This window comes from Limulus polyphemus, unplaced genomic scaffold, assembly GCF_000517525.1.
Source record: "Limulus polyphemus unplaced genomic scaffold, Limulus_polyphemus-2.1.2 Scaffold2265, whole genome shotgun sequence".
Taxonomy (NCBI): Eukaryota; Metazoa; Arthropoda; class Merostomata; order Xiphosura; family Limulidae; genus Limulus; species Limulus polyphemus.
The window spans coordinates 29,509-56,349 of NW_013667875.1; the positions used below are offsets into that span (position 1 = coordinate 29,509).

General features: G+C 32.8%; 1 protein-coding gene across 4 annotated transcripts in view; it reads left to right on the forward strand.

The window, feature by feature from the left end:
* The window catches only part of LOC106466459 (peroxisomal carnitine O-octanoyltransferase-like), a 56,052-nt gene extending 29,419 nt beyond the window's left edge, over positions 1 to 26,633 (forward strand). For 3 of the 4 annotated variants that reach the window (XM_022394462.1, XM_022394464.1, XM_022394463.1), the window contains exons 11-17: positions 954 to 1,061; positions 5,212 to 5,342; positions 8,006 to 8,132; positions 10,125 to 10,206; positions 16,978 to 17,071; positions 18,837 to 18,956; positions 24,128 to 26,633. In XM_022394462.1, coding sequence (XP_022250170.1) covers positions 954 to 1,061; positions 5,212 to 5,342; positions 8,006 to 8,132; positions 10,125 to 10,206; positions 16,978 to 17,071; positions 18,837 to 18,956; positions 24,128 to 24,251 — 786 coding nt within the window. In that variant the 3' untranslated portion in view covers positions 24,252 to 26,633. The remainder of the gene's footprint in view (positions 1 to 953; positions 1,062 to 5,211; positions 5,343 to 8,005; positions 8,133 to 10,124; positions 10,207 to 16,977; positions 17,072 to 18,836; positions 18,957 to 24,127) is intronic. The other variant, XM_022394465.1, reaches the window with a different exon arrangement.
* Positions 26,634 to 26,841: the final 208 nt, after the last annotated feature.

Genomic DNA, 26,841 nt, shown 5'->3' on the forward strand with positions numbered 1-26,841 from the left:
AAGTCAAGAAACAACCCAAAAAAACCAACTTCGAAGAGCGATTTATTCCAAGTTTTGAAGCAAGAGTGGGCAAAAATCCCACAATCTAAAATTGACGAGATAATTCTCACGATGCCCCAAAGGATCAACGAACTCCACGAAGTGAAAGGAAGATCTACTAGATATTAATTAAATTATAAATATATCAATTCATGTGAATATGACTGAAAAATTTCATTTTTTCTGAAAAGATGGTGTCTATTTACTTGTGACCACACTGTGTGTATATATATATATATATGAAAATTTACCATTTTGGATAAATTATAAGAGCATTGTAATATCTGTGCTATTTATATTTCTCTTAACTTTATGAAATAGAAAGTGAAGCACATTTCTGTCATGAATTATTATTCTTTGCCAGTAAATGTTAGAGAAAGAATTTTGTATGGTTTCAATAAATCGTATAACAACAAAAAATTAACTTTATTTGAAAAGCATTATTGTTTATTCTCTGAAATTGTGCAATTAACTAAAAAGTTTCTCACTTTTTATTCAACGGTACCTCGTTATTTTGTGCTTTCTAACACATTAGAAAACATACTTGATTTGTAATCTTGTACTTTCTAACACAGTAGAAAACATACTTCATTTGTAATCTTGTGCTTTCTAACACAGTAGAAAACATACTTCATTTGTAATCTTGTGCTTTCTAACACAGTAAACATACTTCATTTGTAATCTTGTGCTTTCTAACACAGTAGAAAACATACTTCATTTGTAATCTTGTACTTTCTAACACAGTAAACATACTTCATTTGTAATCTTGTGCTTTCTAACACAGTAGAAAACATACTTCATTTGTAATCTTGTGCTTTCTAACACAGTAGAAAACATACTTCATTTGTAATCTTGTGCTTTCTAACACAGTAAACATACTTCATTTGCAGAAGGTTTTGTTTTTCTCTCTCCAGGGTAAGAAAACAGTGAAAACCTTGAAAGCTCCTAAAAGATTGGAGTTTCATTTGAACAAACACATAAATAGAGCAATAAAGCAGGCACATGAAGAGTTTCAGGTACAAGTAAGTGTTCGTGAATTGTGCTATTCATATGCTTTATTTGACAAATACAGAAACATTTCATCTGAAAACACGTGAAAGGAAACTTCAGTGACTGTTTATACGAAATCTTTGGTGTGAGTGTTTATTGGAAACCTTTGGTGTGCCGACATCATTCATGACCAAAGTCACGAGACAGCTCAATTACACAACAGAATAAATGATGTGTAAAATATAAACATATTAATAGTTAACAACAAATGAAGGAATACCACCTGAAAGCAGAAATGCAAGGTGCAATTCCTCTTACACAAATTCATAACTTTCAGAATTGTGTATCTTTAAACACATATTGAACGCTATTATGATTACTTCAAAGCTTGTGAGGTTATTGCTTCAGCTCATTCATATCTCCTATATGGTTACTTCAGAGCTTGTGAGGTTATTGCTTTAGCTCATTCATACCTCCCGTATGGTTACTTCAGAGCTTGTGAGGTTATTGCTTCAACTCAATCCTATCTACTTTATGGTTATTTCAGAGCTTGTGAGGTTATTGCTTCAGCTCAATCCTATCTACTTTATGGTTACTTCAGAGCTTGTGAGGTTATTGCTTCAACTCAATCCTATCTCCTTTATGGTTACTTCAGAGCTTGTAAGGTTATTGGTTCAACTCATTTCTATCTCCTTTATGGTTACTTCAGAGCTTGTAAGGTTATTGGTTCAACTCATTTCTATCTCCTTTATGGTTACCTTTGAGAGGTTATGAAGTTAATTGCTTCATCCAAAAATGATCACCTTTATGGTTACTTTTGAGCGGTTGTGAGACTAACTCTTTCCATATGGGATTGGTCAATGTGACCAACCTTGTAACCCCAAAGTAAACATCAGAGGATATAACTTCTAATATTGTATCTTTACAAGATTTGACAGGCTTTCAGTAAACATTATTAAGTTAGATTTTTAATTAAACATTTTTGCTAAATATCTGTGAATATATAGAGTCAGAATGTTGACTGCTCCTTGTGTGAAATGATTTTCATCTAAGATGAAAAATACTTTCCTTCATCTGGAAATTTTTAAATTTCATTTGTGTAACCTCTAAAACCTCTTAAATAAATATCACACATTTTTGTTTGTTTTTTCATTTAAGTTTTATATTTTATATGTTATTTTCTGTACCCTAACTCTATGTGGTTTCAGTTGATTTGGCCGACTTTGTAATCACCATAAAAAAGTATGAGATAAATCTAAGTTACTCTTTTTTCTTTCTTTTATGACTGCAAATTGTAAAGAGAAACCACATTCGTTTATCCTAAATAGCTTAAGGCATTTATAGCTTACATCTGTTTCTGCTTAATTGTCTTGCTTTATTGCCCTTTAAACCATGTGAGTAATAATCCTGCCATACAAGTTGTAAATCACTTGGTGAATGCATAGCTCAAGTTACCATATTGAATGATGTAATGCATGAGCTACTCGTGAGTATACCTCCTGAAGAATTATTATTATTCAGTATCTAACCGTATCCAACCTAATAAGTTTATAATACTCACATTTTAGTTACTTTAATAACAATAAATAAAAAATATATGTGCTCTTGGTTGCCGATGAAATTTAAGCTTACTTTTTTTATACTGATGATACTTGTACGCTAAATAGTTTTTATTTGCTTAAATAATGCAGCTAAGAAGACAGAATAATAACACACAGAAAGCAAACAGTATCCTATAAGTATTGTAATTTAACTGGCTTTTTAACTGTGGCATAAGAACCTTAAAATAATTCACTAAGTTTCTCGATCTGAATACTACAAGAAAAACCTTCAAACTGAAAGCATTGTAATATAATACATCATTTAGTAGATTAAAACTTTGCCTTTCTGTTGGTTATAAATGGTGTAATATAAAATGTCAGAGGGAATTATTGGCAGTTTGTGAAAGAAAGGACATGACAGGTAGGTGTGGCAAGTGTCTCTGACTTTCTAGTTTATGGCTCCATAAACAAAGAAGATTGAAAGCTATAGAAATTAGACTTTGCCGTAGTAATATCTATATTATAATGAGTAACTTACATTAAACTCCATACTTCAGAGATGGGTGGTAAATAAACTAGAGAAGGTGGAAGACCTAGAGAACAAATGTCATGATGCTCATACAAAGGGAGATTAAGGATTTTTTTAAATATTTTCTTTTGAAATTAACATAATTAAAAGTTATATTAAAATCTTATTTAGAAACTACGTTTTGATGCCAAGTTATTTGTATACATTGATGATAAAGTAGTTTGTTTAAAACTGTAAGTTGTTTAATTACATTTTGAATGTAAATCTGTAAAAGGTCATGACATGCATGCTTTAACCTACCTGTAGCAAGAGGGTTAATGCTTCATCCCTAAAATAACTCACTTACTTTCAAACTTTTATGTTGTATATGAATATATCAATCATATGTACACAAGTATGGGCCAAAGTGTGCGTCACATCTCTTACAGATTTACATTTAAAATGTAATTAAACTTGGCATCAAAATTTAGTCTATAATTTAAGATTTGATATTATATAAGCTTTGTTTTCTTAATTTAAAAAGGAAATATTTAAATAAATTCTCAATTTTCATGTGATGCCTCTCTTCTCTGAATTTTCCATTTTAGATATTTCTCTCTTCCCTTATATGGGTTTTTATTTTTATCATGAAAATCACCTTGCACTGACACTAGTCAGACTGAATAAAGTAAGTTCAGAGACAAATCTTTAGTAAAAATACTTTATTAAAAATTCTGCTATTTTGTGTACAACATACTTGTAACATTTACTAAAAGCTTGTTAAGTTTCGTTTTGAAAGATTAGATAAATTTGGAGTTACAGAATTTATAGTAAATATTAATTCTCCAATATGGGCTCGGTTCAATGGACTTATCTTTTGCAGGTACGGTTAAGTGTGTTGACTTCAGTTATTCTGCTGGTGTTCTATTCTTTCTCATCATTGGCTCATTTTTACCTACATTTTCCCTGGTTACTTCCTGTTCATTGATTATAGTATTATCTTAAACATTTTGTAGTTTAAGACATTATAGCCTAAATGTTATTTAATATATCTTGTGTATTTGTAGTTTCTGTTGTCAAAAAATGTGCTTAGAAACTCCTGAAGGTTGCTTTTATGAAAGATGAACTTTTAACCAATTGTTTTTTTATGTATGTGCGTGTGTGTGGGGGGGGGGGGGGTATTGGATTATCTTTTGTAGAAATTTTTAAACCTTTTTCTCAGTTCAGATATATCACTGTGTATTACCTGTTCCTTTATCTAAATCTTTGAAGGTCACTAATCTATAAAACATGGTGTTTTTTGTTTTTTTCTTTGGCCCATATTAGAAGTGCAAGATGACAGATAGGCAATAATTCAGTAAACATTCAACACAAAACTATGGGAATCATGACATCTTTATGTGCCGTGATACATGTTCCCTGTGTGCCATTATAGTATTACACTTTGAATCATAGGTAGTTTAGATTAATATGTCAGGAAAATAAACCACTGTAGTAGTGTAGCTTTCTTTACTTGAACAACATACCCCCTGTCCTTTTTAAAAAAAAAGAGTTGTGTGCAATATCACATAAAGATTTGTTTGGGAGGATCGTGCTCATTATTACATAAACATCTGTTGGGAAGGATCATGTGTAATGTTATATAAACATCTGTTAGGGGGGGATCATGTGTAATATATAAGCATTTGTTAGAGAGAATTATGTGTAATATTATATAAAAATTTGATATGAAGGATCATGTGTAATATATAAACATTTGTTAGGAAGGATCATGTGTAATATTATATAAACATTTGTTAGGAAGGATCATGTGTAATATTATATAAGCGTTTGTTAGGAAGGATCATGTGTAATATTATATAAACATTTGTTAGGAAGGATCATGTGTAATATTATATAAACATTTGTTAGGAAGGATCATGTGTAATATTTATAAACATTTGTGGGAAACATGTGAAATACATAGAAATATTGTAAAACTATGATGTGTCTTTGAAAACATCTCAATGATGCACAAAACTACAAAAACACGTATTTACAAACTGTAATTTAAGAATAATTCTGTAACAATAAAGTTTTTAATGGTAACCTTTAATAGGGATATTTATTTACAATCATTGCCTTTTCCTGCAGGCAGCTGATGTTTTTTGTCATCATGGAATCTTTACACTTTATGGAAAGGATTTTCTACGTCCTCACAACTTTCATCCTCAAGCATTTTTCCAGATAGCTCTGCATTTAGCCTACTACAGGCTTCATGGACAGTAAGATATTTTTCAGTGAAACTTACTGTTTAGTATTATATTTTGTGCAGTCATATGCTAAACAAAAAGAATGAGGTGTCTTTTGTAGCTTGTATGCTCGATTATGAAGAACTTTAAGATAGCTCTTCAGATCAGAAGTGCAATAATTTAAAAGTAACTTTCACATTAGTGAAGACAATACTGTATAAAATACTAACAAAAAAATACTTAATGTTATAAATTGATGCACCAGAAAAACTAAAATGAATAGTGATTAGATTGACTTGATCACTGCTATAGTGGGATCATCAAAGCAAGGAAAGACTACACTAAAAAAAGCTGTAGGGTAAATTCTTTGACACTGTTGGTTACAACTACACAGAGTGCATTTAAGCCATAATAGCTGTGCAGTTTAATTAATTATATATGGCTTTCATTCTGTTTTTATTTTACTGAAAAGGTCTTGAATTCTTCTTTTGAACAGACTTATTCTGGTATTTACAGGGATGAAAATTTACCACTGTTTAGCAGTTCCCACGTTTTTTAAGCATGCTACTGACCATTTACAAAAGTGATGCAACTCTGATGAGAAAAAGTTTGCAAATGAAATTCTCTCACACATTTGATGGGAAATCACTTGTTACAAGTTCCTGAAGTAAACATTGCTGTCTGAATGTCTGCTTGGCCAGTGGCATACAAACTTTCTAAATTCAGATTAGCTCAGCTTGTTGTATTACAACCATATTAAAACTAGCACCTTTGTATTGTTGTCGCTTATGTTTTGAGATAAAAATACTGATGAAAGTCAACAAAGAAATGCAAACAAGGTGAGAGAGATTGACATTGTCTTCATGGAAAAATTCTGCTGGTTGTGGTTTGGCAAAGTAGGAACACTTAATGAAACTACTTTGTTCGCAATGCATGTCAATAAACTTGGCATTAAAACATAGTTTATAATCTAATTGTTTATATTATCTAAGTTTTAATTTCAAAAGGAAATATTCAAATAAGTTCTTATTCTTCACTTTCCCTCTTAGCTCTGAATTCTCCATTTTATATTTTCTTTATTTCCTTATATGGGTTGCAGGTTTTCCATCAATTAGATACATAAAGTATAGATACTAAAAAACCAGAATATAAAATAAGAACCTCCCGCCTTCTTTATATTCTGAGATATCAATAAATTTATCACACCACAGAAGTATCTCCCAACTCTTCATGCTTTTGAAATCACTCCTTTGCTCACACCAAATTGTCAATGTACATATTTATAGCCAACAGAAAGGCCATTTTGTGGTTGTGATTCTGACAATAACTTGTTTTGTTTTCCTGATGAAAGCCCCTATTTTACAAATAGCTCTTGATGTATGTACATTGAAGTTGGTGCTCCAAAGAGAAATGAAATATGTTTGACCTATTTATAGCTTAGTTAGAAAGCCAGATAAATTATAGTTTGGGGAAATTCCATTATACTGCCATATATATTTTTTGTATTTTTAAATGTATGTTTTAAAGCTACATTAATTATTTTTGGACAACAAACATAATTACTAAAGAGAAGGCTTACAAAAGCAGTCATCTGAGTGCAGACAAGCCTAGGGTTAAGGTAAGTGCTAAATTTCTTGTTTTTTTTTATATTTTTTATTCATTATTAAATATTTTATTAACAAAAGTAACTCAGATGTAAACGTTAAAACTTATTAGCTTATACAAGGAAACTAAACAAAAACTAAGTAAAAAAATAATTCATCACTCGACAAAGGAATGCACATAGTTAGATGTATGATGTAAATTTTGCTTACACTAAACTCTCCACACTCCCACTGGGTAATTTATTGCTTATTGAGATAGTTAAAGACAGTTCAAAGAGCAGTAAAATTAAATTAAAGCAGTTGTGAAAAGTTAAGAGGCCTAAAGCTCATAAGATAAATTATCGTAATTGTCTGTTACAATCTGTGGTTACTCTAGGGAAAAAAAAGTATTTTTGATCTTATTTCATACTTTTAACCTTTTCATTCACATACATTGATAATTTCACTACAGTTAATGTTAGGACATAGAAAATAAGCGATAAAGTATATTATTTTAATGAAAAAAGTTGAGAGATTATGCAAAGGAAATATGAAACCTGTAACTGAACTATTTTTATTCTTAGCATGAAAATCACTTTACACTTGGACCGACTCAGGCTTCCTAAATTCACAGACAAGTCTTTAGTTAAAATTCTTCATTAAAAAATCTGATTTTCTGTGTACAACAGACTTGTAGTATTTATTACGTACTTGCCAAAGTTTGTGAAGATACATTTAGTACATTACAAGTCATAGTGTGTACAATATCCTGGTTACAAAGTTGGTCAAGATGAACATGTCTGTACACACAAAATGAGGAGATGCACAATGTTGAAGCAGTAATGTTGATATTAATTCTGCATAACTGTCTAAATATTAAATTAAAATGTGCTAGATTTTCTCTAAAATTAACCCACTTTCTACTCTCCTTTGCCCTTCCCTCCAGACAATGGCACTGATCATGAGCTTAGCTGGGCTTGTTCGTAACCTCCAGAGATTACTCTCGTCCCTGTATTTAACCAATGACATATTAAAAATTAGCTTCCATATCTATGTTCTTAAGTTACTATCCTGTAAATATAACAAGTTGTTAAAAGTATGTTATTTCTACAGCCCTCCTTCAACATATGTCACTGCATCCACTCGTCAGTTTTATCATGGAAGAACAGAAACCTGTCGATCATGTGTTCCAGAAGTGGTGGAATTTGTGAAGTCAGTAGAAGAGAAGGCTGAGGATAAAGTAAGTAGAAATGTAATTAAGTCATTATAAGGATTGTATATCCTCTTGTCTCATAACTTGTGTATTTTACATTCTAATTACAACTTCATTGAAATCAGGGTTTACTTTCTAAAAATGAATTCTTGCTGGGAGATGAGTTAGCCATTATAAGGTCTTGCTATCGTTCATTTTCTCTCTCTCTTTTTCCTGCTGTTTATGTTATACTTAGTTTTAAATAATGTTTAAGTTCTTTCATTTTGTGTTAAATGGGTTTTTGTTTTGTTTCTTACATTTTCTTTCAATTGTATACAGTGAACCTTCATTACTTCAGACACCAACAATGTGGATGATTTTTCTTTATAATTAGAAGCTTAATCAGTAACCCATATATTTGAATTCTAAATCTGAAGAACTATTTCTTATAAAAAACATACATTTTCTGTGGATATATGATTCAGTAATCCATACTTGATTCCCCAAGAGTTGAGTAGGGATCAATCAGAATAGGAAACAAGGTGATAATTACTGACCACAAAATCCCTGACTAATTAATGAGTACCAGTTTTCAACAGTTTTTTTTTTTTTTAGAACAGCCTTGACTCACATTGGAGACCAGTTTATGGCACTTTTTCTGAGAACTTTAACTGACATTGGGTACCAGTGTATGACACTTTTTCTGAGAACTATCATAACTCACATTGGGTATCTATTTATGAAACGTTTTCTGAGAACAACCTTAACTCACATTTGGTACCACTTTATGAAACTTTTTCTGAGAATGACATAAATTCACATTTGGTATGGATTTATGAAACTTTTTTTGAGAACATCCTTAACTCACATTTGGTACAGATTTATGAAACTTTTTCTGAGAACAACCTTAACTCATATTTTTTACAGATTTATGAAACTTTTTCTGAGAACAACCTTAACTCACATTTGATACTGATTTATGAAACTTTTTTTTGAGAACAACCTTAACTCACATTTGGTACTGAGAATGACCTTCACAGTGGAGATGTATATAAAAAAATATATCCAGAGGTCATCAGGGTGATTTATGCTACAGTCATGTCAAGTGACAGTACTCAAAGCATCACTAAAACATGATGTTTGTTTATACAAGAAACCAAATCTAAGTGCAAGCCTTGATACTATCAGTATATCTTTTTAGTGTAGAAAGAAGTGTTCTTATGGGCAAATCAACCATATCTGACATTCTTCGCAGCAAAGAAAAGTATATAAGTATTCAGAAGAATCAGATCAACATACAAAATACAGACATTCAAAGCTTGCAAACATGAAGTAGGCTGTGTATCTTTGGATGCATTGTGTTACCTCAAGAAAAGCATTGAGGAAACTAATCAATTTGATCAGTGCTAGAAGCGTGATTTTCAGCAACACACAGGAACCTGTGTTTTCCCCTTATTGATACTGCCATTTCTACTGCATTTCACAAAACATCTGGCTGCTGTTTCCAACTCCATCGCTGGTTTGATTGTAAAAACAAATCTGTCACTACAAATATTTTGGGAAGTTTTCAACCTACAAATGATAGAAAAACTAAATCAAATTATATAAATTTTTTTCATCCAAAACTAGATCCTGTTCAGTAAGTTTGTTCTAAATTTTACACAATTTGATTAAGTATTTCCACTATGTGGAGGAACAGTCAGGGATATCTTTAATCTGGAAAGGGTTAAGTACCAGTTTTATGCTGTATCAGTGTACTATATAAGAATAGTCTATTACCCTCTTTTTTTTTCGTTACAGTAGTTTCCTAAAGGATATACTGAAGAAGAATACCACTTCACTGAAATGGTTTCTGATGTTTATATTAAATAGATACTTGATATTAAAAATGTATTGCTTATTCTTGCATGTTTTTATACAAAATTTTTGAATATTCCCTTTGCTTGCTTCTGTTTTTCAATACTTTCTATTTGGTTACTAGCAATAAAATTTATAAGTCAGATAGATATTTGTTTCTGAAAATTCCTTCCTTTCTTTTAGCCACCTAGGGAACAAATAAAACTGTTACGAAGGGCAGTAGAAAAGGTTGACAAATTAATGAAAGAGGCTTCTGAAAATCATGGTAAGTACTTAAACGTATATATTTATGAATGTGTAATATAGTGAATTGAACATTATAATTTCTAAAGAAACCATATAATAATACAGAGGGTTGGGTATGCTATTATTAAAACAATTTTTACTATGCAAATCAGCTACTCACATGATAGCCACATTTGATATAAAATTCCAGCGAAATGGAATCTATCAGAACCGAATTTTAATATTGTTTGATATTTCATAGGTAATTTGATATCACCAAAAATTGATTGCTTTTGGGAAGGGTATGTAACAGCCTGTTGTGACACAGACATAAAGATGTGTTCAGATCAAGGATTTATGATGTGCACGATGAAGATGTCCCCCATACATAATGGAATTGGAAAACAAAGGAATATGATTCACTTAGGGCACCAGGATCATTCAGAAAGACAGTTACAATAAGTCATACTTCAACCGTGGGAAGTAAAGTGTTAAATCTTGTAACAGGTAATAATCCAATATACAAAATAATCATAAATAATCACCTCTGCTTCCACAACGTAAACAGGAAAGTCAAAACCCAGTGTAGAAAACTGCACGAATGATACGTAACTAAGGAAAATTGGTAGTAGGTAGTACTTGATAACATTCAACAAAGCGTATATGTACCTTGATATCCGTAACAGGTCTCGTGTCGTGTTATAATCGAAATGAGGTTAAATAAATTTCCGAAAGTGATACGTGGAATATAGCATGATACTGCACCTAAGGCAAGTTAAAGATGAAGAGAGTTGATACAATGATCAAGTTGAACTGTGCTTATTATCTGACTAATATTTTGGACCATTTGCATCACACATAAATACCAGCTTTGTATATAAACAAGGTTAATAGGTTATGGAGTCACCTAGATAAGGCTTCCAGTTATACCTCCTATTCAATCATCACATACCTCAAGCAGCTAGAGAATGAAACAGCTGCTGGAAAAACTTTGTCCTCATAAACTAGATGGATTATGGAAGTTTTGCAAGGAATGGTATGCTTTGAACATGTCAGCCTGATAATGATAGAATGGAAACTACATTGCAGGGCTGTTGCCAAGGTGCTCAATTATCAAATAGAGCTAAGATTGGACATGGTGACATGGACTGTGATAACATGAAGAGACTACAAAACTGTTTTAATGTAACGTACTAACCCTTTTTACTGTTTAGTAAATTTGAAATATTACCATGAGACACTAGATATAGTACTTTGAAAATTTGATGAATAACCCTATCAGTATGGCACAGCACCTTTCATATCTTAAGTGCACACCTGCATATCAGGTTTCAAAATATAAGTAAAAGTAATAACCCTAACTGAATTTCAGCATTTTTAAACTAAAAAATACATTTAAAAATTGATATTTTATCATTTGTAATATTTGTTTAGTGTAATTTGCAAAGAAAAAAATTTTTAAATGTTCAACCTTTCATTTCTATATAGTTCCAAAAATGAGTCTCACTTGTAAATAACACACTTAAGGATTTTTCTTTATTTCATTCTATCCATTCCAGAGCTTACTAAGTTTAAGTATACTAAGAAACTATCATCCTTTGAAAGTATAATTATCTATGTCTTGTTTTTTTATGTGATTTTTATTTTTTCTAGTTTTTATTATTACAGCCTTTTATTCCTACCATTGTATGATGTCATAGGGTGTGTTCTCAACAATCACTAATCAAATACAACCTTGAAAATAACTACTGTCAAAATTTAAATATCATTAGATAAAGCAGAGTTTAACTACTTACACCAAAGTAGAGTAAATAAAATGTTGTAAACATTAATTTATGGTTTCAAGGAAAAATTGACTACATAGAGCTCCTGCTGGAATGAACAATACAAATATAATGAGAAATTTAGAAGACTTGGGAAAAAGACAATGGATCTGGGAAATTATTTTAGCTTGTTTAAACCTATAAAAATGTTTTAGCATAGTGAAGTGTGTATACACCCTATACCCACCTCTAATTTTAAACAATAACTTGCATATACTCACTTGTTTTGTCCAAGATATGTTGTCGTACACCTTTGGGAGCTCTTGTAACTGTAAGCCTAATGCTGTATAAAGTAAAACTCAATAAAGAGTCATTGCATATTGTCTCACTTTTAACTCATACAGTGGTCAACACAATTTATGAAACAATACGTGTTTTTTTTTCAAGTCTAAAGCTGTTTAAATAAAAGTTGTCGTAAATAAATTACATCTTTTATAATTATTGCAAAATATCAAAAACATAGGTATGTAAATTGGCCCTACCTCTCCCTAAGTATAAACCTGCCTTTTTTCTAGGACTACACTGGTTTAGTGAGAACAGTAGGCACCAGCAACATATCTGATGAATTAAACTATTATTGATTGAAAGTATTGTTATGTTTATGATATTTAAACAAAGCACATAAAAAATAATTTATTATTTATCAAAAATGAATTATATATATTGCAAACCATGGTGTCTGTCTGAGTGTTCATCAGTCTCTGGTTTACAGAGGCTGCTTCCCATACTGTGTTTGAAAAACTGTGTGTGCAGGCAAAGCTCAACATTTACTTTTGAAACGATGGTAGAACAGGCATGAATAACGTTGATGCCAAATTAAATTTGGCAAGCAGGATATTCTATGCTAAATTGTTAGGAATTAATCACATTATCATTCACATTTCATAATGTGATGTAACTTAAAGAATAAAAATGTAGATTTACCAGATTATATTGTTAAGTGGCTCTTAGCATGACTGAGATGCTCAACAATTACTTTTTGTGGTGGGCGGTATAAGTAGCTCAGAGCTCTGGCTCTGAGTGAACCAAGAGTGCAACACAATTAACATTTTTAAAATCCATGAAATAATTTAAATTTATAGATTAATTTAAACAATTCCTGTCACTAGGGGCAGGTACTTTTGCTAGATTAACTTAAACTTTTCCCATCATTGGGGACGGGTACTTTTGCAAGTTAAATATAACTTGATCTCAACCAAGTAAAGAACATTGTGAGCAAAAACATTATTACATAACTGACAAAGGTAATGATAAGTAACACCATTTTGAAATACCAGGTTGTAGGCCAGTGATAAATCATTATTAAATATGGCTATGTTTTCTTTGATTTATAGTTGACAGTGGTGGCTACTGGAATAAGCACAATAAAGTATCAAAGAAATATGTTAATGAATAACAATCAAGTTGAAACTAAATGGATATATAACATAGAATTTCCTTATTAGCAGGAAAAAAATATTAAACTTCAAGACAAAAGGGAACATTTCTATTTTTCAAAAGAAAGCACCACAACAAAATTTAACAACCTAAAAGAGAACTAAATCAAATTACAAAAATTCCTTTAACCCAAACTAGACACTATTTAGTAAATAGTATAGAATAGAACGTCCCAAAACTATTATAGTCTCATTGGCTGTTTAACTATGCTATGAATAAATCGTGGAACACCATGACTGTAAACAATGAAACTAAGGCTGAATACCTGCTTACATGTGCCAAAATGAGATCAACTGTATAAGGAATCTTGTAAAGAAAAAACTGCTCTTTATATTTGTTATAAATAATCCAACAGAAACAGAGACAATTAATGCAGTTTTTTGAAAGAGGGAAAAATATGTGAGGGGCATTTCATATGGGTTTGACAATCATTCTATATCTCAATAAAGCAAGAAGATAGAAGGTTCTAAGTTTATATTCTAGTTTGTCAATGTGATTCTGTCTCTCAATAAACAAGAAAGGACATTAACTTATTGTAAACAGTTCAGAGGAGGTCTACCTGGATGATTATTTGGATGAAAGTAATATCTTATGGTGATAGGTTAAGATTTTCTCTTGACGAAAGAAGGGTAAAAGGATCTTATTGAAATCGTTAAAACTTATTTGTGATATTGACAGAATGAATGCTTCTGATTTCTTTGTGATACATCATGAAGAGAATAAGAGAAGCATAAACAAGTTTAAAAAAAGAAGATAACCCTATGTCAGTGGCTGGATCAAAATGTAATTTATAATTCAAATTTTCATATTACGCACGTTTGAATTACTTAATTTCAAGAAGAAATATTTAAATAAAATTATCAATTTTTACTCTTCTGTGTAATGTGATGCTTTGTGCATAAAGTATCCATTTTAGACGTTTTTCTACCCTTATGATTTTGTGTGTCCAATTAATTACAAGCACATACTGTAGAGCCAGTATCCAGTGAAAATTATTTATTTCCTCAATGTTTCACTTTATGGCTTTAACATGACGTAGACATCCTACTGAACACAAGCCTAGCATTAACAGAAGAATCAGCTGATGTAAATCAAAAATAATGACAGTGTGTTCTTATGTCTTGTTTGACATGTGGCCTTATTATCAACAATAAAGGGGAACAGTAATAAATGTATGAAAAGAATATGAACACAGTGAAAAAAAAAAAGAAAAGCGAAACAAAAATATGAGCTATGTAAATATTCACGTATAAAAATCTACAGAGGTAAACTTCAAATGTAGTTATAAGGAATAAAGGATAAGATATTAAAACATCTGTTTATAAATCCATCATCTGAAGGTTCAACCCACTGTCCTTTTTCATCTAATTATCACAGGATGCATGCTGTTTCTCGTTATTAAACATGTTTATGCTTCAGTGTGCACTATGCTACCAGAATAACCTTTCGTAGATAAGGATATCAAAACTGTACACAATACTTTCTTCATAGTCACCCTATATACAATCAGTTTTCAACTTAGTTGGTATTCATTAACATATTTCTTTTCATACTTTATTTTGCCGATTGTAATAGTCACCGCTTCCAGCTATATATCATAAAATAACTGCAAAAACGGATAAAGATTTATCAGTGATGTACAACCTGTGACAAATCTACAATCTCAAACAAATATAATCAACATGAAAACATTTTTAGGAGCAGAAAGAACATCTAAAGAAACTAAAAAATTTCCAAGTCTGTTGTTTTTTCTAAAGTCTTTTAAACTCCCCCCAATGAATTTTATTGTTTTATGTGTAGGAGCTACCTGTAATAACTTTCCCATGGAGCCACAAAGTCCTCACACCATTTTATTCATTACATTAAGGCCCGGCATGGCCAGGTGGCTAGGGAGCTCGACTCGCAATTTGCGGGTCGGGGTTCGAATCCCCATCCTACCAAACTTGCTCGCCCTTTCAGCCGTGGGGCATTATAATGTGATTGTCAATCCCACTAGTCACTGGTAAAAGAGTAACCCAAGAGTTGGCGGTGGGTGATGATGAATAGCTGCCTTCCCTCCAGTCTTACAATGCTAAATTAGGGACAGCTAGCGCAGATAGCCTTCGTGTAGCTTTGCGCAAAATTCAAAAAACAAACAACATCATTACATTAATTTAAGCAGATTATAATATATTCTATCCAGTGGTATCCAAACTTTGTCTGTAGCTATTTTCAAGGCTGAGCTACAATTAATAGTTGTTCTGATCACATGCTTTGAGGACTTAAAAAAAGGTGTAAACAAAACACTGTATTAAGAAAAAATCATGAAAATAATGTTATCAAGAGATTATAGCTTCTTGGCAAGTAAAATCCTATACTTTGGGATGGCCAGAAAAATTGTAAAAAAAATGTATAAGCACACTGTTTATAGATGAGACTCAGAATTATAGAGAAATGTAAGTTTGAACTTTTTTGTGTGTGTCAATTAAACTAAACAAATGTTACAGGATGACAAAATATCTATTATAAAATTATTTGTATAGAAAATTGTTAAAATATAGTTAGAGGTATTATTTTTTTCCTTAACTTTTTGAGTTTGATATGCAGGTTTGTATTCGACATCTGAAAGGTACTCACTAGTTTAGATACAGTTTGTTTTGTTTCTTCACAATGCAGTAATTGCCATATTTGTGATTAGCTACTCCTACTTTTTTTTGAAATAACGTCTTTTGTGTTATTTTGATTTCAACACTGTGTTTTGTCTCTTTCATTTCACTTGTAACAAGTCACTACAACTGTCCTTCTGCCTATTGGATTCACAGATCTCTTGGTTCTGCAGAGATGAGGTGACTGTGAGCTGGGTTTATCCTTGAATTACCATGTTCTTTTGTGTATCACCTAACCTAAAACTTTTGAAAACCTAAGTACACCAAGTCTGTACCATTCCCATCATCTGGATAACACACATCCTTCAGAAACAAAGTTAAATTAATTAGTAAGGGAAAATTTAGTGAATCCATTATCATGCACATTTGTGTATTATTGTGCTTATATTGGATTAACATATCCCAATATATATATATATATTATTTTTTTTGCTACCCTAATTAGCATGCAATAGGGTATATTACTGTACATATATAGGGTATATTGTGACTGATTCAATGTGTATTAGAGTATATAATTATCTTTAGTCTATGATTAATATGTAGTAGGATAATTATTGAAGTTAGAGTGTAATTAACATATGCTAGGATATATTATTGTGTTGAGATCGTAATTAACACATAGTAGGTATGTTTTCTTTACATTGTAACTAACATTCACCAGGATATGTAATTCTGTTGAGACTGTGATTAATATATAGTAGGGTATGTTACTGTGATTAACGTGTACTGGGGTAAATTAGTATATTAAGATTGTTATTAACACGTACAGATATATATATTATGTTTATATACATCATGATTAATGTGAACTAGGATTTATTATTGGGTTGCACCAGGGTTCATTATTTTGTATGTTGTGATATGATATTATAGTGTTTTTTATCTTCGTCTTGCTTGCTGCAGGTTGTGACAGACATTTGTTAGGTCTCTACATGATTTCATTAGAAGAAGGTTTCCAAACTCCTGACATTTTCACTGATCTTTCTTGGACCAAAAGGTTAGTCACTATTCTCCTTTATACCTGTGGAACCTGGGATGGTGGGATTGTCCTATGAGGAGAGACTAGAATCTCTAAACTTGTTTTCTCTGGACTCAGAGGGGATTTGATTGAAGTGTTTAAGATTATTAAGGGTATTGATAATATATATCCATCAAACTTTTTTGGTTAAACTGGGAAACAATAGGACAAGGGGTCATAAATTCAAATTTTTCAGCGTAGGAGTCATCTGCAGTTTAGACAGTATTACTTTTCAAACAGAGTGGTTAGATTTTGGAAAGAGCTGCCTTCAAGGGTGGTGGAGGCAGAAAATTTAACTAAGTTCAAGAAATGATTGGATGAATACATGAATAGTAAGGGGTGGTTATAGTTGGGAGCTGGAAGGGACATCCTTGATGGGCTAATAAGCTCCTTTTTGTCCCTTTAAAATTTTATGAATATAATCTTTGTTATAAAATGTATGCTTGCTTATATCCTTGCCACATTATGAATCTGAAATATTACATAGGCCTGCGATGGTTTTATTGTTTTGAAATGTTTACCTGTTTTACTGTAATTCCTGTACAATGAATCCGAAAATGATATCCATTTTTCTTCATCACATACAGATTTTTCACAAAACATCATAATGCAATACATAAAAGAAAGACCACAACACATGGTTTTAAGACTAAAAGATGTAGATTTCACAAAAAAAAAACAAGTTGAAGGATGATGCATATTCGTTTGATATCAGTGTTCTTCCTTTTTTCAGTTTGTTTGTATTTTTGTTAACAAACATAATTATTAAAAAATGTTCATTGTGGTAAATGAAATAATAATTTGGTCTAAGTAAGACGTTTTTTTTCTTCATGATTTGTAAAATATCCTTACATGATAGAAACAAATGAATATTATTTTCGAAGTCTGCGAAGCTGAATTATGGAAAATCCTTTATTAAAACCAAAACAACTTTTATGAGGTTTAAATTCACAGGCCTGTGTTAATCAGTATCTTGTATCTTACCTACATAAGCTTCAAAGAGTTATTTAATCAAGTAACTGAAATGTTTGTCAACCGTTAAATACTATGAATCTCTAAGTTTATAAGTTTGTAATTTCGAATCTGTTGTGCTAACATAGTAATTATGGAAATAAATATCTTGTGCAAAGGTTCAAATATTTTTTTCCTTAAATAATCATGAAGAATATACAAGTGATCCCAGGAGTTTTTTTTTTTAAATCTGTTAAACATGTTGTTGGTGTGAACGTGCTTTGAATTCAATATGAGAAAAACCTATACACTGGATAGGTGAAGTGAAGGAAAAGTGTCACTGGCCTTTCTCATAGTGAATACAAAGTATGTTCACACCAATAATATGTTTGATACTATTTCACTATGATATAGGTCTAACTTGTTTCTCTTTGGTTAACTGGTGTTCAGGGTTACTGATTAGGAGTGGAATTCTCCGAAACTAGTATGATCCCATAACACCATTGATCAAAGTAGATTGAACTGGACATCCCTTGAACTTAGACTTCAAGATTAAACAGCTTTCGGAATACTAAGTTTATTTATTATTCAGTTCTGTTGTTTATATTTGTGTCAACTTACAGCTCATTATTATATGGGGAATAAAATAATTGTGTTAGTCACTCTGATACTTTATGATTTTGTTTTCAGTTATTTTATTTTTTAACACAAATGATTAAACTGCCTTACATTTCTAACTTGAAAATGAAATAGCCAAGATTAGTAATACTATGGTTATATATATATATTTTAGTGGTGGGGGAGGAAATTTTATCTTGTCCACTAGCTGTGTTGGTTACACCCCAGTATGTGGCTGTGTGATGCCAATGCATGAAGATGGTTATGGTGTATTCTACAGTATTGAAAATCACAGGTAAGAGATGTTTTAAAATTCAATAACCAGTGGCTCTAGAATACATTTAAAGATATTATACTTGATACAAAATTAGAGCTACTTGTACAAGGTTGCAGGTTTACACATAGTTTAATGTTTATCCTCTTAATTTTATTATTAAGTAAGGTAGTACTTAACAGTAGGAATTATGATGAAAGAAAATGGTGGCCATAAAAACTGCCCAACTAAAATTAAAATGCCTGAATATTGACACTGACTATTTTACAGTATTGGTTGAGCAAAACTAAAACTTATTGTATTTATAAAGCTGTCTAAATCGCTATATACGTGTTTATGGAGTGAATCAATATGTCACTATTTCAACGAATTTTAATCTTAGTATATATATATATAAACTTAAATTTCTGTTGCCTGTATGGGGGGGGGGGGCAGTTTCTGTTAATCCTAACCATTTTATTCCCCACCTAGTATTCTAGCTTTGTCTTACCATATCAACCCTCCTACAGAAATGTCTGACTTACACCTCTTTTCTTAGGTGTCACCTATATCTAGGTGATTTTCATGGAAAAACCCCTTCTTTCTTCCCTCCATGTTGGGGCGTTTGCCATCTTCAGTTTTTTCTCTCCACACGTGACTTCTTTGCTTTTGAGATTTTCTAGGATAGGACACTGCCTTGTATCATTTGTTTATCATCTACTTCTAATAGGGACTTATTACAGTTGGCTCTTTTTCTCCACTGGTCCCTTTTAGGGGTTACTCATGTGCACTTAGCATCATGTAGGGTATCTATGATTCTATATTCTTTTTGGGAAGGGGTGCTCTTTTGTCGCATTCTAAGTCATTGCCATCTTTATACATGTTCCTTATGCTGATTGGAGTTCTGGATCAATCAGCTGCCTGGGGTCTGTTTAGGGGCCCAGCAGTTGGATATTCCAAAGCTCACTAGAAATGCATACTACTTAATGAGCTAAAATGGCTACTGCTTTCTCATGGATTCATGAAGAAATTTATCACCTAAATTGCTTTTATGAAAAATCAGCAAGAGCTAATAAATAGGATGAGGGGGGGGGCAATGCTATTACTGACCCCAGGGCCTGGGTTGGCTCTCAATTCCTCTGTCGATCAGTCCCATCTCAATCACTTCTTGGTTCTTCCCTATTTTAATATGTACTCTTAGGTCACAATGGGTGGGCAATTTCTGCAGGACTGTGAATGTCCATGGTATACGTTCTAATTTTTCATTTCTGCGGATGCTATCTTAGGTTTTTTTCACCACATGATTCAGTACCAGTTTCCTGCTTTGCCCTTCGGTCTTCTTTTGGTTTCATATGTCTTTTGTCAGGTGGTCTGTGTTTTATCTACTTCCACATTTTTGGGAATTTACTAACACCACTACTTGGACGTCTGGCTTTGGTTAGCTCCTTCCGAATGAGGGTGGTCATAACATATTCATCAGCTTCTTACACAAGGGTTCGGGTGGTTGGATTTTCCAGGTGGATAAGTTTTCCTATTACCTACCTAACAATCTCGGCTATTTGGAGAATGGCTTTTTAATCACCAACCTCCATCAGGTCCATCTTTACTCTTCCTCAAATGCATTCAATGGAGATTTCTGTTATGGATGCCATTATGATGCACTATATTACAGTTAGCGATGTTTTAACACATTGGGAGATGTGGTTTCTATGGCAGCACTTCTCCATTTGGGTCTTCAATCTGTTCAGGACATGCTTCACAACCCATGGTCTCTTACTAGAGTTCCTTTGGATTCTCCTCTTAACTTTCCCTCTTTGATGACTATATGCATTGGTGGTTTGTTCTGGATTGATTTTACTAACCTACACTTTGGGGGCTCATGTGGAATATTCTTTTCATCATTTTCATTTCTTGCCATCTTCCACCTTTATTCTCAGGCAGATCTGAATGAACTTCTCTGTCCCATACATTGGGTTGCTTTCAAGGCTTCTTTTCAGTGACTCCTTTTCCTACAGTTTCTTTCCCTAGCACCATTCCTCTTGTTCGTGATTTTTTTCCCCTCCTCTCATAACCGTTGGGTTTGGCTTGATATTCAGTTAGCCTTTTATTCCTTGTCTCCTTCTTTCTGTAATCAATTCCTGGTGTCTTCACTCCATTCAGGCACCTTACCTTTTACCTGCATCTTAACCCTGTCGAACACTGGGAGTACACCTCATACATTCATCCCCCATTATCTGCTTTGGATAGCTATTTCTTCCATGTCGTTGCACTGTCTTCCACCAGTTTCCATACTTCACTCTTTAGTGAGACTGTAACTGTTATTTATATATATATATATATATATATATTATTTTTCAGGGACCTGTCCCATATTTTGACCAGGATCCTGCTCTGTGGTGAGTGGTGCTTGTCCAGGTATACTTCAGTCACTTAGAAATGTACTAAAACCTGCATTGTATGACCATGTTGACTTCACTTTCATAATTTCTATGGCCACAAAATGCACACTGTTCATTACACCCACATAAACCAGAGATAGGGTGTTCCACAAGATCACGCATAGGCTTTTCCTCGCAATATTTTTGCTGCTTAAACATGTCCATTCTGGACTTTACTAACCAATGGACTTCATGGGTAAAGCAGAAAAGGATTGCTGCCCATCCCTGCCATTCCTTAGATTGAATATATCAGGTTTGATCTGCTTTTCAAAATAGGGTTTCGTGCTCACCCATTGATCTGTCTCCGGTGTGAATGTTCCTCTGGACTTTCCACTGCATTTGCCCCCTCCCTACCTTATGTCTTCCAGTGGAGTAAAAGAGTCCTTATCACTTTCCAGTTTCAAGCTGCTGGGGTGGTGGACTATGGAAGTTTCATCCTGAATGACAGATATATAATATAAATGATAAAGACTCCATTCAGTTGAGAGTAGGGTTGTGGTGTTATGCTGGTGTAGATGATGAGATGGCCTCCAAATGGACACTCCATTTCTGCATGAGTTTGTCCAAGGAGATTTTGTAGCTTTGGAGTACACCATCATAATGATTAGGATCCTTCATCCTACCCCCGCATGGAAGTCAGTTCCTGGCAGTTGAATTTTGGATTTAGAACTGAACTAATCAACACGATGTACTCACACAAGTAGTGTGCCGATATACATGCAGTTCACCCCTTTGATTGGGATCTCTCATCCTACCCCCGCATGGAAGTCAGTTCCTGGCAGTTGAATTTTGGATTTAGAACTGAACTAATCAACATGATGTACTCACACAAGTAGTGTGCTGATATACATGCAGTTCACCCCTTTGATTGGGATCCCTCATCCTACCCCCCACATGGATGTTGGTTCCCAGCCGTTGTGTTTTGGATTTAGAGCTAAACCAATCAACATAAGTCCTCACACATGTGTTCAGGGTGTCTCTGATCCCTCACTCTTTTCACTCAATTGTACTATCCCAATGTTGTGGGTCACAGTGGGTGCACTTGTTGGTTGCTCTGCTTCTTCCTCTTGCACTACCCATCAATGTATTTATGCCGAGGATGATACTGCATTTGAGATGGTTCCAGTCTGTTTGATTTGAGTGGGATGTATATGTAGTCATTTCACTCTGCTTACATGTGCCCTGTTCACAGATCAGTGGTGGGATTTCTCTCTCTGGTATGCTGAACCTGAGGTGAAGATGATATGATCCTCTTTTCCTACCCCGGCAAGGATGTCAGTTCCAAGCAGTTGAGTTTTGGATTGTAGTTGATTTACTGATGGTACGATCCGCGTTCTACCCCCACATAGTTCCCAGTGGTCAAGCTTTGGACACAGTGGACTTGCCATATACAGTCTGTCATGACCTAGCCTCTCTACACCTTGGGGCACATCCCTCATTTTACCCACATTCTGTTCATCAGGGAGATCGAAATAATAATATATTGTGGTTAGGATTACTGTCCAACTGGATTTTCTCGTATTGGGATGTGCTCCTCACAATTTTCCACCCAGATCTGTCACACCCTTTTCATATCTGGGTGACAATTATACCTGGTACAGAAGTGGTGCAGTCTCCCACATATAATCCTCTTATTAGAGGGTTCTCTCATTAGGATGTCCTTCTACTTTCTCCCTTGCACCGGTCCCTCCACGTATTCAATCTGGGATTCTAGCTATGTATATTAGCGGAAGTAAGGTACCTTGTTGGAAGTTATAATTTTCCTACACTGAAAATGTATTTCCGACAGGTACTTATTTCCACTCACACTTCCCATCCTTTCTCCCCACTGTCAACTGGTGCTAACATTTCTGCCTAAACTCAAAGTGATATAGTTGGGTAGACTAGCATAGAGGGAGTCACATGGGTGTGTGACACTACTACTGGTGAAGGTTTGTCGCATGATAATTTGCATGTGAGAATCAGTTAAACCATGTGAATCAAGGGGTGCAAATAGGGTGCAGCACTGAATGAGAATAGCTTTGTATGTGAGTGGAAGTAAGTACCTGTCAGAAATACATTTTCAGTGTAGGAGTATTATAACGTATATATGTCTGTGTCTCAAAATATCTAAACAAACTGTTTTAAAACTGTATATGAATAGAATTTCTTTTAAAGAAGTGTCTAATACTCTTATGTGTGTGCATGAAATGTGCATGCAAGTAACAAATGTATGTACATTTAAGCTAAGTTACAAAAACATCAGTATATTTAATAAAATGTGTGTTAATACAGGTTACAATTTCATCTATGCTAAGATATATAGTGTAGACCATTATAAATTCATCAGTATATATAAAATGTGATTAATACAAGTTCCAAATACATTAATGTTCACAAATTTTTGTCAGTGCAACTTAGAGACACATCATTATTAACAAAATGTTAATGGTATAAGTTACAAATACATTAATGTTCACAAGTTTTTGTCAGTGCAAATTACAGACACATCACTGATAACAAAGTGTTATTGGTGCAAGTTACAAACTCTTCAGTGCTAACAAAATATTGATATTTTATTATATAATGAAATTCTGGCTAGATTAAAGGTATTTCCATTTTTTTAGTTGTCAGTTAACATTGAATTAATTATATTGATTAGAAAATAATGGTAAGTTTTGAGTTTGTTGTATGGTAAATTATTTATGAGCTAAATTGTGAGATTTATTGTACAGGTATAAATGGTGTTTTGTTGTTTACAAAATTATCAATACTGTGTTTTTAATATAATTCCAGGATGACTGTTATTACAACTACCTTCAAGCATTCTGGAAAGACTGATCCCATTAAACTTTTTTACAGCCTTGAGAATTCCTTAGATGATATACAACGTCTTATGACAAAGACAGCAAAGTTGTGAAATGAATGACTATGTTGTTTATGTATTATTTCGGGTTGTCAGTAGATGCTTCAGTCAGAACAGATGTTTGAAATATATATACATTGTAGCTAAGTATATTATGATATTTTTATGATTGGGCAACATTAGTTTCATATTGTATTTTATTTTTTTATTATAATAATACTAATTCAGTTTTTATGAAAGCATAGTTGCAAAAAAAAAAAGTTTTATGCACAAATTGTATAACAAGGTAGTTGTGCTTTGGTCTATTAACTAGGACTGCATTTAGAGTAAAATGTGCCTATGACCACTCCCTTCAAAATGTTTACCAAGTCGTTGTCGCAAGTCATTTTTACAGTTTATGACTAGACAGATTTTAGTCATGTTAAACATTGTTAAGAATGACCTAATTCTTCTTATTGTTATAAAAATCGAACAATAATTTTACTTGACCCACAGCCACATTCTCTTTTTGTAATATGAAACCCACCTATTTCTACATATCGTTGTCTCTTTCTGTCTCCCTACAACACACAGAGGAAGAAATTTTAGAGCCTGAAGTGTGGACTTTGTAAGCCAATTAGTAAAGGTGGTTTTGCTCTTAATGTGATTTCAATTTTTATAAATGAGAAGTTGCAACTTAGCAAGAAATAAGATATAATTAGTTAGATGTGACTCAAGAAATACCAGAAATTAATGGGTGAACCCCTTTTTCCTTTTTTTTTTGTTGGTTCTTTTGCATGTTGATGTGCCAGTATTTAACTATATTTATAAAATAATATATTCGAAGGTACATTGTAACTACCTTATTGTAGTCATCTTCATGATGAATTTTTTATATGATTGTAATGACTAACTTGTTGAAAAAAAAGACCATTAGTTGCTCTTATGAGATCCAGTGACATAGCCAGATGGGAAATTTTGGGTGGGCTAGGAGATACAATGTACAGACAGAAGGTGTACAAACCCTTGGAGACAAGTTACAGGGAGCTATAAAAAGAGGACAACAAATGACATGTTCAGATGTCGGACCCATCAAGCAGACTTTGATTGCATGGGTCTTAGTGCAGAGCGGGTTTGCCACAGGTGAGGTTATGTACATGGTAGTTCTACTTGATTTGTTGAGTTTGGTTGTCAGAATTAAGTCATGTTCAGATGTCGGACCCATCAAGCATACTTTGATTGCATGGGTCTTAATGCAGAGTGGGTTTGCTACAGGTGAAGTTATGTACATGGTAGTTCTACTTAATTTGTTGAGTTTGGTTGTCAGAATTAAGTTCTGGTCACAGATATTTGAAATAGTGACTTGTATGATTGTAAGCCATGTAGGTACAATAGATGTACTTTTTTAAGAATTGATCAAACACTGTGGGTCTCTTCACTTTAGGGTCTAAGCACCTTTTGAAATCCAATTTTCTGTGTTAGTGGTTAAACAAGATGTAATTTTTTAGTGATTAACATGTTTAGACAAAGTATTTCTGTTTGAATGATTAAAAACAGTTGAGATCTCTTACCAGACTACAACTCTTCATAATATGCATTGTGCAAATTATAGAATTTTTACAGGCAGCAACTGATGGATGTCAAATGAATCTACAGCCTCATCGGGCAAAAAAAAAATCATCAACGTTTAACATTGGTAGTGTTTGTTGAATACAATGGGTTGTAATGTAAATTTAGATTGTCATCCTTCATTTACAGCATTTTATACCAAATTATCATTCCAGCTAAAAGGAACACGTGATTAAAGGGCAACTGATCTCTTTGTTTTAAAGTATTCATAAACAACATGATAGGTATTGTGGTGAAACCTTATGGTTATGGTTATAAACAATGAAGATCATATATTATCATATTGCTTAATTTGTAATAAAAAAATACTGCATCTATATCTGCTTTTTTGGGGAATTTTGTTTCAGAAGATAAAGTTTCAAACATTACTATTTGGGATGGAGCTTGAGGGAAGTAATGTAGTTGAATAAATCAGTCAAATGTTTCTCAATTCAATCGAGGCAGTTCTTAGAATTTATTGAATTTTTTCTACCTTCAAATTTAAAAATATCCAAAATAAGTTCTGAATTTTGGATCTCATTGTGGTGATATCGTAGGAAGCTTGAAACTGTAGATAATTAAAAATTTATTTTAATTAGATCAAATAGCGATTATAACTTTTACTAGACTAAGGATAGCAGTTCTTATTTTGCTGCATCCAACACTAATAAAGTCCGCAGATTGCAATGCTTCTAAATAACAAAAACTTGGACTTCAACTTTATACTATATGATTAAAATTTCAAGTACAAGACGCGGCATGATGCTCAACTCCTTTGGCTTCAAATATTCAACTGTGGTAGGCTTAAATATCATTGAAAATTAAAAGAAACTAGCCATTTTTGCAGGATATATAAAAAAAAACAGTAAAGTTCAGCAAAAACATAGCTTTTAATATCAGATTTTTTTTCACGTATAACAAACCAAATATTTTTTCCCTTCCTTACTTGTATTATCATTCATTAAGACATTTTTAAACATTTTATGTCACATCACTTAATGTACAGGTTTCACTTCACTAATTAAAGACACACTTTTTTATCTTGTAACAGTCTACC